The 17,531-nt window shown below is 37.1% G+C and overlaps 1 protein-coding gene across 4 annotated transcripts; it reads left to right on the top strand.

The window, feature by feature from the left end:
- The first annotated feature begins 1,966 nt into the window (after positions 1–1,966).
- LOC105061327 (RNA-binding protein 1) lies at positions 1,967–13,689 on the top strand. 4 transcript variants are annotated; one of them, XR_012138502.1, is made up of 5 exons: positions 1,967–2,554; positions 3,252–4,146; positions 5,552–5,649; positions 11,931–11,981; positions 13,299–13,689. XR_012138502.1 is itself a non-coding variant. In XM_010945339.4 (3 exons), exons 1-2 carry the CDS (start codon positions 2,294–2,296, stop codon positions 4,137–4,139), a joined length of 1,149 nt encoding a protein of 382 aa, XP_010943641.1. In that variant the 5' UTR covers positions 1,973–2,293; the 3' UTR covers positions 4,140–4,146; positions 11,931–12,180. The 4 variants fall into 4 exon arrangements, 1 of the variants encoding a protein (XP_010943641.1); XR_002165743.3 differs by lacking the exon at positions 13,299–13,689 and having other exon boundaries at positions 11,931–12,180; XR_012138501.1 differs by lacking the exon at positions 5,552–5,649 and having other exon boundaries at positions 1,970–2,554.
- The last annotated feature ends 3,842 nt before the right edge of the window (positions 13,690–17,531 follow it).

The raw sequence follows: 17,531 nt of genomic DNA, 5'->3' as shown, positions 1-17,531 counted from the left end.
AATCATGTTTCTTCCTTTCTCTATTTCCATCTTGCAATATTAATCTAACATTGGTTGTTAACTCTCGCATTTTACCAAGTTGTCACCCTTATTTTGATGGTCACTAATTATGCCCGATTGTCTTCTTCAACTGTGTAGCAAGCTACAATCTTCATTTTGTATAGTTTAATTCTACGTAAGAATTTGGAAATTCTCCCTTCCACTCTCATTATCAGGTGCCCCCCACAACTTGTTCTTTTTACAAATCAATGCTCCCACCTTAACTTTGCCATTCTTGCGTCCGTCCACCCATCATCATCTCGTCCTTGGCTTCTGATTCACTGCTCAACTGCACCGTCATGCCCACCCATTTTGACTGGACTTTTACCACTTTTTTGTCAGCATAACCTCATTGATGTCATCATGAATGCACCTTTTTTCGCGCCTTTATCACTGCTTGTTCCGTGCACCTTGCTTAACCTCGTCCTCTTGGTTGTCACTTCCATGCATACCGGTCGTACATATGAGACACCATGCCTCACATGGATCATTACCATTTATTTATTATTTTAAATATTTTTTATTTTTTTTTGGCAATTTAGTATATTGTTTGAGCATATGAACTCGATGGAAAAGTTTCTGAGCATTATTATAAAAAAATAAAAAAATTATGAGCATGGATATTATTATAGCGTAGAAAAATTTTTTTTAGTTCCACATCAGTAATGAGCTAAGAGAAAATATAATTTATATAAATTGAAATCTTCTCTCCTACATGAGACATTTTTTAAAGGACAAAATATTTTAAATGATCAAGATCCATTAAAATAAATAATCCATTGAAACTTAAGATTCACTGAAGGCTATAGATGATCATGAGTCAAAACGAACAATACCTTAGTATGTGGAGGTGGCTATGTTGTGGTGTAGAGAGAACTTCTTTAGTTCCACATCGGTTATGAGTCAAGAAAGAATATAGTTTATATGGATTGAAACTTTCTCTCCCGACTCTAAATGATCAAGGTCCATTGAAGTCTAAAGTCCACTGAAATCTAAAGATGATCATGAGTCAAAACGAACAATACTTCACATGTACGAAGGCAGAGATATAAGCCAACTATTTAAGCAATTTATTTTGATTTTTTGATCTCGTATAGATATCCAAAATCTATCCGGTAAATAGTTAATGTAGAATTGAATATATGCTCGCATGAATTCTCATATACTGTCTTCATTTAAGTCTCGATATTCTTAATTTAAATTTATTTAGATTCAATTATAATTACATCACAAATAATGTAATTAGCCCATGATCAGCCTATGGGTCCATGCTGCAACACCTCTTAGTCCAAAAAAGCTGTTGATTGGGTTCGTTCGCATATTATTTGCAACAATTTGAAATCTTACCCAAAAAGATTAATTAAAAAATATTATTTTAATTTTTGATCATATATAAATATTTAAAATTTATTTAATATCTAATTGATGTGAAATTAAACACGTGTGGATCTCAAAATAATTGCCTTCATGGACATGTTATTATGGCAGAGTGAAACCCTCATTCTTCTATATTCTCTCATGTATTTCTGTTAGTAGAGTTGGTAACTAGGCCAATTCTCTTAACTAACGACTATAGATTAATTAGCCCATTATTATACTGCATATCTGCCATGCCTCATGAGCGCTGGCTGTAACCATATGGTTGGTTACATTTTGTCAAGATTCTTATAACGTAAGACAGCTGCTCTAAATTAAATGTTGTGCCCGCATGTGATAAAAGGCAAGGGGGCTGTTTGAAAATTACACTGGTAGCGGGCTAGCAGCATAACCCTCTGTTCATCGGACCGCTGCACATCTTGGGCAAACAGCCAAATACTCCCAAAGTTGGATGGCTTCTTTGAAAATATATTTTAATACCAGCTGTTAGTCCTTGCGCAACCTAGAAAACCAAATTCCCGTATCTTTTCGTAATGCTTATCGCAAAACTTTCCAGATGGAGATTAGCCGTCAACCACTAGCACCCAAACGGACCTATTTAATGCATGCGAGCAAGAGTTGGTTTCATATCCGACGGCCCATAGTTTTCCATCCCGATCGGAGACAATCGATCCACCGTCTCTTCCCCTCCAAATCCAAGAGAGAAACCCTCGAGCTCTCTCCCTCCTCTCTCTCTCTTCTAAAACCCTCGCCGCCCAGCTCCCATCCTTTCTGACGCCGCCGCCTAGCTCCCCTCTAGGTTTTCTCCCAATCTTAGCTTCCCTCTTCTTAATATTTAGGGTTTTGGGCGTCCCGGTAGCGCTCCGGTGAGGCGGGTATGGAGCCGTCGTCGTCGTCTTCAGCGCCGTCGCCGGCGTCGGAGCAGGGAAAGCTCTTCGTCGGCGGGATCTCGTCGGAAACGAGGGAGGAGGCTCTCGCGGAGCACTTCAAGAAGTACGGGGAGGTGAAGGAGGTGGTGGTCATGAGGGACAGGACCACGGGGAACGGCCGGGGCTTCGGGTTCGTCCAGTTTTTGGAGCCGGAGGCGGCAGAGAGGGCTCTTCAGGAAAAGGAGAAGCACGTCATTCGTGGGAGAACGGTTAGTGCTCTTCTTGCCCTCTCGTCTCTCACCGATCCCTCTTAGTGGAAAAAGGAAGTGAAAAGAAACGATTTTTCTTTGTTTGTTGGTGTTTTTTTTTCGTTTTCTTGCTTTATTTTGAGATTTTAGTGTTTTTTTTCTTTCCTATGCATAAATTCGTGCTTCTAGTTATGTTTATCTTTCCGAGAAATACTTTGTTTGAGGTTGTTCTTTTGCAAATCGTTCTGTTATGTGATAGAAGCATAGGGGAAAAATAAAAGGGTAATGCTGGTTGGTTCGTCTCTGTTATGATCATTACGAAATCCCTTACGCTTTTTGTTTGCTTTATATATATATATTTTTAAATTTTAACCTCTCAAGGAAAAAGGGTTTTCGGACAGTAAGGGAATATTTATCGTCTTACAATTTGTTAGTTTACAAATAATTTTTTCATACTTTAGGGTCTTCCATTTTTTTTTTTTAGAGAATTGCTGTAATTTGAAAAAAAAAAAAAAACAAATTGGTCAATACAATTAGTTAGCAATTGTGATTTTTTGATAGTTTTGTTTCCAGCGATTCAGAAAATGAATAATAGAAATAGTGATATTGTTATATCCTTTTAAAATTCTTGTTTCTCCTTGTTTGCCATGATTTGGTTCTGTGCATTAATATGTGGTTTGTGTTTTTTTTTTTTTTGTCACTTGACTGTGCTTTTTAGGTAGAAGTGAAGAAAGCGATACCCAGAGGTGAACAACATCAAAGAAACCAATCCCCTCACCACCGATACCCAAATCAGAGCCCCCATCATAGTAGAGGGTCAAGTAGGAGCAGTACTAACAATAACAGTAGCAACGGGAGTCACTTTAAGTCGAAGAAGATTTTTGTAGGTGGTTTGTCTGACAATATCACGGAAGATGAGTTCAAGAATTATTTTAAGGAGTTTGGTACAATAACGGATGTGGTTGTGATGTATGATAGTGCAACCCATCGGCCAAGAGGCTTTGGCTTCATCACCTTTGATTCTGAGGAGGCTGTGGAGAAAGTAATGCAGAAAAGTTTCCATGAGTTGAATGGTAAATTTGTAGAGGTTAAGATAGCAGTGCCAAAGGATGGGAATAATCATAACAACAATGGCAATCATGATAATAACAATTATAACTCACGAACGATTGGTGGTAGAGGACCTGCTTTTAGTAATTACCCAGGTGGGATTTACTCACCTTACAGTCCAAGGTATGAGTATTTTCATGGTTACCCACCACCACCTTTGTATGCTTATGGTGCTGGTGGTTATGGAGGATATACTATTGGAGGCTATGGTGGGATTGGTTATGGAAGTCCGATTCCAGGTCCAAGGGGCCCTTGGAACGTCCAGGGATGGGTGGCCTCAAGGCGCAGTCCAGTGCCATACAGCAATACTTTTACATATCCTGGCTACATCAATGGAGGCTTTGGTGGCTACACAAGTATGGCTGGTGGCAGTTTTCGTGGGGTTGCTTCTCTTGGTAATGGCAAGGGGAATCAAACTGGCTCTAATGTGCAAGCAACAGCTGTTTCTTGTACGACAACATCGCAAGTTGAAACTGTGAAGTTGGATGCTAAGTAACATCTTGGTTGGTACTTTACCCATTTTCCTCTTTCTTTCTTTTGGGTTGATTTTCTTTATTAAAGGTTTGTTATGAGGCATAGTAATTCTTCAGTTGTCATTCTCTATTGTTAACTATTAATCATGATGGAGGGTGCCAACTGGCTGAGTTGGCAAAGTCGTTTGTCTTGATACAAGAGACGTGGGTTCTGTGTGTGTGTGTGTGTGTGTGTGTGTGTGAGATAAGTGGCTGGGCTTCCACCTGTCCTCGTTCTCAAAAAACAGTAAACTGTCAGTGCAGTTGAGGGCCTCCGTTCTTATATAAGTACGTGTTCTCTTTGTTCATGCCAGGGGCAGATATTGGTGGGGCTTTTTGGCGGGGCCAGTGATGGCACCCAAGACCTTAGATCTCAAGACCCCTGTACTCTTCCTATCTTGGAGCTTTCATGATTGCTATACCTCCATATGATATGTAGAAGTCTTTCTCTGTTAGAATGCTGAAATATTGACAGGAAAATTGTTATCTTAAGTAGGAATTGTTAATCCATAGCCATAGGTGAGAGTTTGCTGAAAAGATTATTCATATGTGAGATAAGGGAACCATGACCATCTCTATTTTAAGTAGTAATTGTTATTTAAATACTACCTAGCCTCCCCCCCCCCAAAAATTCCTCCACAAGTTCTACCATGTAATCAAGAAGGTGATTTTCTTGCCAATTAAATCATCATTTTCGTTTCTTAAGAAATCCCTATCAAAGGGTTAGTAACTTTGTATCTGTGGTTTGAACTCTGTCTGTATATTTAGACTGAGATTGTTGTCACTTGCTAATATGCTTGGGAAAACTCTCTCTGTATATTTATAACTTTGAGCTTCTTTTCTTTCTTTCCTCAAACTAATACCTGGCAGAAAATAATAATTAAAACATGATATTTTTTTTTATTTGTTTGTAGGAATAAAATTTAGTTAGTAATTGTGCCCCCCACACTCCCCCCCCCCCCCACCCCCCCCCAAAAAAAAAAAACAAAAAGAAAGAAAAGTAGTGACTCCTTAATTTCAACTGCAAATCAGTGATGTGAATTTCATTTGCTGGGAAACTAAAATAGAAGTGTTCTTACCAAAAATAGAAAAGAAGAATTCAGTTGAATAATATCTATTTATGCAAAAGAGGCATGCTGTTTCAGTTACAGTGGTCTGCTAGTTTTCCTTTTGTGCAGCCAGTGTTCCACACTTGAGATTGGAACACCTACTGACTGATATTTTTGACGTCTTTTGCTGCTTGGTGACATTATTTTGTCATTTTTAATGATTAATTTGCATGACTTTGTAGTATGTTTTGAGTAGATAGATATTTGTTTTGATGGTTAGACCTGAAAATGATGCTTTGCACATGGAAGATAACCTTAATGGTTTATTAATAATTTGGATTCTGTAGGTTGAAAACCATTGGATGGCAATTTCTTGAATTTTTCCGGTTCAATCATCAAAAAATATTTTTATGCTAGAATTCTAGTGGTCTGTGCTACACTCCCAGTAAGTTATATAAAATTCATACACTGTCCTTTTTTAAAATTTGTAGTTTCAATGTGCACTTCCCCCTAATTGTTCCCTTTCTGTTAATATGAATTTAAGTTCGTAGCTGGTAGCATATATTTTCCAATTTTTTAATGGTACTTAGGCCTGCATATCTAATTGCAGATGTTGGGTTATGGTATACAGTTTGCTAACTAAAATGTCCACATATCATGGAATGGTATTCTGCTATTCAATCCATTATGTATTCTTTATTCATTCATTCATTTGTTCGTTGGGTTTATGAGTTTGTACAGATAATAGTTACGCTCTTTCAATGCATGCACCCGATTCATAGTGATATAGGAACAAGTTCTTCTCAAGTTCTGTACCATCAATTTTTTTTTTTAATTAAATATGTGAGGGGCTTGCCAATGAATTTAAGAGTTCTGTTATTGGAGATGAGTCACCATGCATTGGATTGCATCCTAGCATTGCGATGACCATTATAGTGTACCTTTTGGCCCATTTGACCATACTGATTTTGAAGTTTTTAAATCTACTTGCAAGTGGTGGGTGACAAAGACCTAGGAATTTGCCTTTTGAAGTCCTTATCTAGGCAGCCAAGATCTGCCCTCCAATCTACTAATTAGGCTGCTAGAACAATTGTTTTATAGGCTTTTGGGGATGTTTACTCACTTTTTTTTTTTCTTTTTTCCTTTTAACTACTTTTCTTGGTACATCATGGGAGACCTTCTGGCTTCTTCCAGGCACCAAGTGTAGTTGACTACCCAAGCCACATGAATTTGAAATAAGGTCTCTCCCTCTTTGAATCTTCTATTTGGTCTTTTAAGCTCTTCTCAACCTTTCCTATTTTTCGCTTTCTTAAATTTGTTTGTTCTTGTGCTTTCCTTGTCTATCATATTATAGGTCCTGTGTGTCTCTTTTTTTTCTTTTTTTTTTTTTTTGAGGGGGGGTGCATATTTGTTGGAAGGTCTGAGTGCTCTAATTGTTGTATGACTGAGCCTTGCACATGTGAATGCACCACACTAATTAGAAAAAGATTCATTGTTCTGCATGTAGTCATTCATGTTCAGGACCAGGGCCTACTGCATTTGCATTTGTGAAGTGACACAACATTAATTAATATGCTACCATCTGGTACCCCACACTAAGCTTGTTGAAACCCACATTATCCTATTGAATATTTAGAAAATCTGCCTTTTTTCCTGCATTTATCAATTCATGTGTGGTCCAGGTTTACGGCATTTGTAGTTTCTCGATCACGGCTTGTTGCCTGTATTTAGCTCACAGAACTCTGTTACTTAGTTTTTTTTTCAGTCACTAGGAAAGAATACTATAAATATGTGAATTGGTTTGTGCAAGTATGTTTAGAGGCTAATTATTGTAAGAAGTGTTTGGGTTTGCTTGGTGATGATGTATCTTATCCTTTTTTGGTTTGATAGGTTGTTAAATGTTTCATATTTAGTAATCAGATGAGTCAAAGTGGATCCTAGAGTTATCAAAGTTGTTGAGTAACTTCGTCTATCTTTTCCATGTTTGGCTTTTATGAGGATTTGAATTTTGTAGCCTTATACAAGAAATTTTTTGGACGCCTGTTTCACTTCAATTAGCCACATATCCTCACCAAGCATGGTAGCTGAATTCATAAATGAGGTGTAGTTATTGTAACGATAATTTTTTGGGCACACCAAAATGTTTTGGCAAGCAATTGCTTGGCCTGGTTTACTGCAAACACACCCCATCCCTGGCGCTCACTTCCCCCTTTCCCTTCCCCCTTTCCCCCTGTGGAGTCTGCCCTCCTTTTTTGTTAGTTGCTTTCTTCACTATGCTACATCACAAAATATACTCTTAACTGACCTACATGAAATGACCATGATATATGGAGCGATCTTATATATAGATCTCATGTATACATTCAAGTACCACCTTGTAGAATATTATTGCAGTATTTAATTTGGATAACAAAAGATGGATTAATGGGTTATAGTGGAAGATTGAATTCTTTGCTGAGGGTTAAAGCAGTATCACATTTGTGCTTATGACACCATGTTGGCTTGATATTTGACGCTCATTTCCTCAATATTTACAAGATTGTAGAAAGATTCGAATAGGCACTCTACTTTTTTGGTTTTGCATCTTAGCTAATGGTAATTGCTTTAGAAGTGGACCTGTTTGGAACAGTTACATGTGTTTTTTTGATTATTCTAATAATGCATATTCAAAATACGTGCATGTTGATTGTAGATATAGTAGTGTGTGTCACCCAAACTCTCTTCTCCATCTTTTTTGGGGATTAATGCAAAGTTGGCCTATCGCAACAATGAATTCAACCCACTGTAATGACATTAGAAGTGGACTTTTATTGTTTTTGGAGCTGATTAAAAATGAAGGTATTAAGATGACTTTTTAAAAGGTCATGTTCCTTCATTCATAAGTAAATTTTAGTATTTGGATGGGAAACCTTTATAAAATGATTGTCTTCTATTTTGCATACAATATTTAAGAAAATTTAAATGTCTAATCTAGTTTGCACTATATTTTCAGTATCTCTATGCCTCCTTTTCTAACTTTTAGTTTTTATTGATGTTGAAACTTGAATATATCCAAATTTGGTTCATGTCCTTGCATTTTGCGACATTGCTTGAAACATGGCTTGTCGTATGGGTACATAACGTCCTGTACTGGATGTATTGTAATAATACTAAATTGTTACTTGGTATGGGGTGTATGGAGTGTCAATATGCCAAACTGATGTAGATAGATGATTTACCAACATGGAACCTATAGGGGTACAGAAATCGGTATTTCAAACCATGGCTTGAAACATTTAGACTTCATAATACATAGGTTTAATGTGCAATTATAATAAATCATGGATATAATGGATCACACAACTACTGACAAAGAAAACATAGAATGCATGGAGGTTTGTAGTGGAAAAGAAGACAGTTGAATCATGCGTATGTTGTTATTAAAGCCTATTGGTGGCAAATAGGGATCGCAACGAGTTGGGTATAGGTCGGGTCGACCAATATCCATATCCGCCTTGCCATGAAAAACTCATACTCATACCCACCCCGTACCCATCCGAGATTGGATCGGACAAAATAGAGGAGGTGGGTTAGGTTGGGTTGGATTGGATATACCTGCCTTGCTTCCGATCGGGTCAGGTTGGATCTCACAAAAATCCCTCAAACCCCACAAACTATGATGCTTCAACCAAAGCTCTAAAAACCTCAAGGAACCAACTCACACCACCACAACATAAGAAATCCCTCCGATCTCCCTCAGGTGCTCTCCTTCCCCAAAGAATCATAGATCTACGAAAAAGAGAATAAAATAAAGAGAAAAAGAAGCAAGAAAGGGAAACGATGACCAAGCTATGTGGGAAAAGGTCTTACCTCTAGTTCTCCCTTCGATCTCTCTCAGGTGCTCTCCTGCCCCATAGAATCACAGATCTCCGAAAAGGAGAATAAAACTAAGAGAAAAGGGAAAAAATGATCAAGTTATGTGGGAAAACATCTTACCTTTTATTTTTTTTATTTTTGTTTTTCCCTTGTTTTCATTGTTTTTTCCTATGTTTTCCCTCAATTTTTCCTCTTTTTTTCCGTCCTCGAGAGTCTCAATTGGGTGGGAGGCTTGGAGTGGCGGAATAGGAAAGCTAGGGTCATGTTTTCTCCCATTTTTCCTCTGTTTTTTTTCCATCCTCGAGGTCTCAATTAGGTGGGAGGCTTGGAGCGGCATGTTTTCTCCCCCATTTTTCCTCAATTTCTTTCATCCTTAGGAGTCTCAATTGGGTGGGAGGCTTGGAGCGGCCGAATAGGAATACTTAGGTGATGGGATGGCTAGGATTGTATATATATGTATATATATCGGATTAGGTTCGGGGTGAGATATATCATTATCCGTATCCGATCTAAACTTGCTTCAATTATTTTTTTCTAGAACCCAACCCCCTCGGGTGATTTTAATCGAGTTGGGTTAGATACTTGACGGGTCAGATGAAATTGCTATCCCTAGTGGCAAACATGTGGCGGCCTTGACGGTTCCTTGGCAGCAGCCCACCATTTCCATGTGGCTCATAGCCCAAAATTTGCATGTGGGCAGCGGCAACACCTGTCTGAACCAAACAACCTTGAATGTCGTCCATGACTATCTGAAGTGACCTTGAGTGCCACACTCGAATTGCCAAAAGCGATTGTTGGGTTATCATCATGTGACCCATTTTTACCTAACCCACTTTTTAGAAATGCCTGATTGCCTGCCTCCAGCACTTGCTTTGGCATGGGTGTCTGTCCATGTTCCTGATGGAGGCTAGGCTGTCTGAGCTGCTTTGGTTACATGCCCAGGTGATTGCCTCCTTTTTAAAATAGTGTCTGAATATTAGTTTGACTCTAGGTAGCTTGGACTTATTTATATACAAATTGGAAATACTGCAATCCATGTAAGCCTATATTGTTGTCTAGAATTTGCAGTCAGTCAGGTAGGTTTGTTAATTGGTCTTGTATTGATGCTCATCAAATCATGCTAGTAATCATGTGCCAAGACAAGTCAATAATGTCATCATTTATTTGATGGTGATCATAATTTGATGACTCTGCATCATTTGCATTTTCCGCAAACAATCCGAATCAACATCAAAACACCATTCAACAACAAGGATGATTGCTAGAAGCTTCCTTTTTTATTTCTTTGCAATGAATTTGTTGAATATTTTGTTACTGTGATACTTCTCCACCAAGCATCACATTTTCTGCAGCTGCCTCAATGTGCTTTGCTTCGATGGAGGCATCAAGTGCTTCAAAAAATCCAAAAAGGGGATATTGGATTATGAAAGGGTCACCATACTTGATGTTTGTTCATTCTCTATGGATGAACGTAGAGGACTATAAAGAGGGAACAGTTAGTGAGGAAGGAAATGAGATCAGATAAAAAAAGGTTGAGGTCGGCCCATAGATTGGAAAAGAAGGAAGCAAATTATGATTTTCTCCATACTTTAGAGGTCCAGGGCACCTTTTAGTATGATAGAATAACTCGTGCCTTATATACATCATTGCATTTTACATCTATCTCATCCATTAAAATTTATCAGAATGAACTATGATATTGGAATATCTGATGCTTTATCACTACATTTCTCCACTTTGAAAAGGTGGGTTCGAAAAATATATGGCAAATTGGCTTGCTTACCCTTTTTTACTTTAGTAATTTCTGTCAGAAATATCTAGGAGGTGACTTCATCATGCTTATGTTTGACCACAATCACTGGACCTGAGTCCAAGCAGTATAGCTTTGTAGTGTCCAATAATGTAAGGAAAGAAAAGAGAACGTGTCAACATGCTCAGAATCAAATACATGACAAAGATGAACGTTTCAACAGACTTGGAAGTCAGAGAATTGCCGCATTTACTTGTGATAGATACAGGTTTTGCTTGGACTTTTCAGTGGATCAGGACTATCAATAAGATTATATGCTTACTGAGTCGTTTCATTTGTCTGCATCTTCCAGTATGTTGGGAAGCACTATCGAGGGTTGTCCAGTGTCAGTTGTGCATAAAACAATATATGCTTATTGATGTACACCATCCTTTTTTTCCCCTGTATTACATTTTCTATTTGTTTATCTGTGATTAGTTTTGATTCTTCACATGATGAAGCTTGGCACTGTTTGAAGATTCGTTTTTTCTATTGTTGACTTCAATGTTAGATTGTCACTTCATTCTATTTACTAACTCTGGAAGACAAGGCTACCCACTTGAGGTGGATCTCAGGAGAGCATATGATACTTTCCAATTCTTCTCCCTCTTGCTCCTCTTCGTAACAGTTGCTTTACATCCAAGTAGTTTAAGATTTCTTGTTAACAATAATTTTTAGCCTTACTTTCCTGCACAGCTGATTTCATTCTATAGAATAAATTCTTAGGCCTGCAGCTAGTGGATTGGTCAGGAGACCAGGGATATTGTTTGCCTGAACCACTACCCATCCCAACATCACCACTACCAGTTACAACATTGCTCTGAGCATATTACCATGTTTTAATTCGTATCATGCTTTCTGCTGGAACAAAAATGCACAGAAAAGCTTAGGCTGGAAATTTCCTTAAGCTTTAGATATCTACTGTTGTTACTTTCAGCTAAAATTTTGTGCAGCTTGTTGAACAAATTGCTCATTAGTAGATATTAGAGTTTGCTTGTCAAATGAAGTTATTTAAGTTGGCTGCTTGAAGTATTCAAGCCTTATGTGAATGGCTGCTAACCAAAATCTGTACTTGGGAACAGGATGTTACTTCTCGCCGTGCGCCCAACACAGGCTTTCTCACCATTTAGCTGGTAATTGTTCTGAAGCCTGAATCTCAATTCTCTGATGAAAATAGCCATTTGAATGAACTCAACTTTCTTTTATACATTTGTGCTTTAACTTAATTGGCTGAAAACTTGGTGGTTGGATGGGTGGCCTGGCAGGACCACATGTTATATTTTTTTTAATTCTTAAATGCTGTCTCAGCAACCTTGTGGTTTGGATGGATAAGGTGGTATTTGCATGAATGGTAGGGATGGCACCTTGGTGGTGCTGCACCCTAATCATTAGGAGTACCTTTTTCTCAGCCTGTCTCTAGCTGATATTTCTTCACCTAGCAGCCGAATTTTATTAGGATGGATCTCTTTAAGTTCTCTCGAACACCTAGAATCACGGGCAAGACTCTGGCAACAGAAAATACTGCTTATGCGATAGATGCCAACTTGTTGTTGAGGTATCAGATATTATCACAGATCCTGAGCAAAGAAATTCTTGGGGTGGCTGATTAAACCTAGGTGTTGTATTAGAGGCCTTGGGCTGAGGAAACTAGGTTCTTTGGGAAAAGGTTTATTCTCCGTGATGCTTCCTGAAAATGATGTGGAGGCTGGTGAAGGGTTCAAACTTGCGAGTTAATGTTTTTGTGTAGCATATGGCACCACTTGAGTTTACTTCTTGTGCCCATTAGTGTGCCATCAGAATGTAGCCTTGACTAACATACGTGGGAGGTGTGGTGAGCTTGTTAATTTAAGGATAGTGTGATTAGTGGTGGAGCAAAGCAATAAGGTTGCGGGGATGCATGCTTGGGATGAACATGGAATAACCACTATAAGATGGGGAATGTAGATTCAGTTAAATGGTTCGCATCTCATTGATAGGGCATGAACCAGGGTGGTTTGGGCCTTTAATTAAAGAGTAGAGTTGGCATTAATGATGCCTAGTATGCAACAATGATTAAATTGTTCTAGATTAAAGCATAAAATTGTTTACTAAAGCATAAAATTGTTCTAGACTTTTCGATCCTTCTTGTCTGGAGCTAAATCTGCTTCCGTTGCTGGCCTGTCTTTTCTATTTGCATGTTATCTTATACTTTTCCAGAAGACCAAGATCTTTATAAAATGTTGCAGCATATATCCATATGTTAATTTTTTACCACTTTATTTGCAGTTTGTCCAACTCTCACGGTTTTTCATTTTTCCATGTCCTGTTTATTGTACCATCACTGTCAAATTTGCTGCATATTTTGTATCATCCATCGTCTTTGACGCTCATTTTCTACTCTCAAATCATAATCTTTCCATTAGGTCACTTGAGGAACTTGTATATCAATTGACATCATAACCTTGCTGCAGTTTCCTGGAAGCTTTCTCATCTGATAGGTGGAGATACGTTTACCTAGATCTTTTCTTAGAAACAGTCCAAATAATGCCCTCTGTACCTAAAATATGCCAAGCATAGACTAGCATGGTGAGGGCCTTTGCGGGTGGCCTGAGTGTAGTGTCTTTAATGGAGAAACAGCTTCCACAATGCCCTTAATGTGAATGTGGTAATGGTGAGAGCCAGCTGAACCTTGATGAAAGAAAGGATTCCCTTGTTCAAGCCCTGACAACTTCGTCCAGGTAATTGAGGCATTAGGACTCCAATTGTTAACCTTCAAAAGTGGCTTGTGGGCAAAACTGAAGTCTGTTTGGTGATGTGAAAAAGACTAACCATTAGAGCATATTTGTTTTTTTTGTTTGTTAACCGGTTCTCTGGGCTTTTTATGGACTTAATCATGGCATGCTGGTGTGATGCTTGTGATTTGCAGTCATGGATGCATGGACTTTCATAATTTGCTTGTGTGTAGGTCGTGTGGTATAGATAGATAGGTAGATGTATATAAATTTATGTGACTTGCCTTTTGAGGTAGTGTTTGGTTTTTCCGGACTCCAGGCTTTTTTAAAATCACAGTCGTCTTCATATGGATGAGATTCATCTAGCACACAGTTCGTTTTTCAAACATACATGGGATTAATTTGGATAAAAGAAAGAGGAAAAGCTACAGTGCAATATGGTCGAGGAACAATTCAATGCATCTTTGCTTGCTTATTTTGTGAAGCTAAATCTTAATGTGTATTGCAACTTGATGATGTTATATCAATTTGTAATGCCATAGTGATTTAGGGCCCGTTCTGCCGTTTGAATTGCTTCTCTGTAGGATTAAACCCAATATGGATGGCCGTGAGTGGAAGGTAAGCGATTTACATCTTTGGTCCCATTACGGAATGCACAAATATTTGGAACGCTGATCAGGGCTCCCTCATTTTTGCTCGAGCTTCTTCTTTCTTGGCCCTTACCTCAGGTTCCGGAGACAATGGATATATGAGTATTGTGGTGTTATGTGTTTGTTTAATTATAAGATTTTGGGAGATTGATGGCATGTGGATTATTATTTCAACTCGGATGAGTAGCAAGTCTATAGATTGGTCCAGATAGGCCCACTACCTATGTAGGAGCTTTTAGATTCACCAATTCTTCTCTTTTTGAAAGGAACAATAAACAATAATCATAGAAAATAAAAAATAAATAATATAAAAATAAACTTATTTTTATTTTTGGATTATGATGAATTAATTAATTGATTGCTACAATTATCTGGATTTTTTCTCATTTAAATATCTTATTTGTGTTTATTGTTTGCCAATTCAAGAAAAGAAAAGTTTGTGTAGAGAGAGAGAGAGAGAGAGGGGGGGGGGGGGGGGGGGGGTGTGGAATGGCAGCATGGGAAACAAGATGAAATTATTATGAATATCAATTGATTCAGTGTTTGGAATTATTGGAGTTATGGCAAGATGATGAATCATGAAGGGTCCGTTTTTTTCCAAATAAATAAACTATAAAGCTCAAAGGAATTGTTAATAAAATTATTAATGTATGCCGGGATTGTATTGATGAAAGGGGTTGGGTGAAGTTTGAACCCAATTCTTATAGTCATCAAAGAAAAAAGAAAAATTAGGATTCATGTCTTGTCGCAAATATTCTTGTTTAGTTCCCTCTTCTTCTATCCGTGTCCGATGGGTACGGTATTTTGAATCAATGGCCAAACTTTTCTTATGCTCGTGGAGCGAAGTTTAAAATTTTTGAAAACAATGTTTCCAGAAGTCTCCAAATAACAATGTCCTCATAAATTCTTATTTACTATTGCAATGAAAACCATGTAATCTTTTATATGCCTGATTGTGCCTTTAGAAAGTTTTTTGTTGTAACTGGAAGAACAGCAAACAGGAAGAAGTGGCAAAAGCAGTAAGCTCTGTCCTTTTTATGATGCATTTGTTATAACTATATAACTCTGTTATCCAAACGCCAGATATAATGTAGTACGGGCCATTGAGACCACAAAAGCGGCTGCTGATGTTAAGCCGGTTGTTGAACTTTGAAAGAGGCCTAAAAGTGGGTCATGGGGCAATTCCTCCCATATGGCTTCGGCGATCCAGCATAAAACCTCACGAGAGGGGCCCAAAGAGAAACTTTTTTTTTTTTTTTTTTTTTTTGTTTTTTGGGTTATCAAAGAAGCTCGCACACGGCCGGTGACGTCTTGTCATTTCTTGGTCACTCGGTCTCGTCTTATTAACACACGGGAACTGGAGAGAGAGCAGCTTAGAAGCATTTGCTCGTGGGATAAGAGTTGTGACAGATTGCTTTTACGTGTTTCTATGCCAATAAAAGCGATGACGAATAAAGTTGGTGCAGAATAGGGTGATTTGTTGTGTTAGCCACTTGCATTGGTGGACCCAAACCTTGCATTGGTGGTACTGGTTCATGTGCACAAGAGCATGTTCCCAGTGGTGGTACTTATATGTTGTTCCCTTGGTTCTCTCTTTTAGGGCATGTTTGGTGTTACCTCTCTCCCTCTCTCTCTCGGAAAAAGGGGAAACTGGTGAGGGAAAGTCATCTTAGAAATCTTTTTATTATTTCAAGGAATTAATAATATTACTAAACATTTGTTTCAGAAAGTATTTTTAAAAATTGCAAAACTATATTTTTATGCAACTTTAGTTTTTTTTTTGAAAATTTAGTTTTGATAAATTCATGAAACGGTGCGTCTTGAATTAGAGTTCAAAGAATACCGATATATTTTTATGAAAGAAATGGGTGCATATATGTGAGATGGATTTTGCTCCTCTTACAAGAATAGGTATCTACTCATTCTGATTCTAAAATCAATAATGATGCATTCGTATTAAAAATCTACATTGTTCATTATGGTCTATATATGCAAGTACTTGGAAGCTAAAATCATATATCTTTGATAGTTTTTAACTTGTACATCATGTGAATATAAAAATAGATGGTTTTTATGATGCTAGTATCTTAAAATATGTAATAAGATATTTAAATTGAGAATTTATTGTATTGACTATTTTGTACTCAAGCTAAAATATGTGTCAAGTAAAAATCAGTGGATTTTAATTTTTGCCTCACAGTAAAATATGGTCTTGTGCTATTCGAACGGTTATCTATATTTACTTCATGCTCAGTTATGAGACCATCAAAACATGTGATTTTTGGTTTGTAGTTATTTTTGATGGTATTGATCAAGTACAAATGGATCTTTGATTTAGATACACAATTATTAATGTTCGAGTTGAGGAGGAAGTATTCTGTAAACATGGTCTATCCTTATCTGTGTACAGAGATAATAGGAACCAGAGACAATGGCTAAGGTACTTTGTCTTATGGTAGCAAAGTTGTCTTGGTCGCCCTAATAACTTCATTTTTTTCTACCTCGGTTGAGCCTGTCTAAATTGCACCAGCAGATGGAGGCATTTGTGAAGACGGAATGTTTAAAGCAAATATGAATCGTCCAGATGCAATGAAGAATGATCAGATGGTAAATTGGTTTTGGAGTGAGAAGTACTGCAACTCACGTTTGTAGGTAGAGATGCAAGCACACGATCTGATTTATAGTGATTGGTTGCTTTCAAGGTGGTGGAAGCAGAGGCTATTTAGTAGGAACCTTCCATTGGTTTCATCCCAGAAATTTAACATATATCTCATATCTTTCCTCCATTTCTTTAGATTTTGCCCTTCTTATATAAGGTCACTCAGAACATGCAACCCAATTAGCTACTATAAACCTAGTTTTAAAAGAAAAACAAATATAGAGCTTGTTCTTTGGAGGGTAAAAGAATTGATCTGAAAATCTATATTTTTTTAAATATTTTTTAGACAATATACAGATAGAAAAATAAACGATTCACGTTCTTTTATTCATTAAAAATTAATTTTGAAATTTGTTATTTATATTCTTTTGCATAATTATTTTTTCAGATAAGATACTAAAATCTATCCAAATTTCTTATAATACTCTTCATTATTTAAATATTATATTATATATAATCAAATATATCATAATACATAATATAATATAGATTGTATATATGATATTATTATATATTGTATAATATAAAAATAATATAATAATATATTATAATAAAATAGTAATATAGTATATTATATTGTCATATTATATGATCATAATAATAATATTATATTAGGTTATATTATTATCAATATTATCATATTGTATTATATCATAGTATTAA

The sequence above is a fragment of the Elaeis guineensis genome, chromosome 2, assembly GCF_000442705.2.
Source record: "Elaeis guineensis isolate ETL-2024a chromosome 2, EG11, whole genome shotgun sequence".
Classification (NCBI taxonomy): Eukaryota; Viridiplantae; Streptophyta; class Magnoliopsida; order Arecales; family Arecaceae; genus Elaeis; species Elaeis guineensis.
The sequence above is the reverse complement of the archived record's forward strand: the minus strand, read 5'-3'. Positions and strand labels throughout refer to the sequence as shown.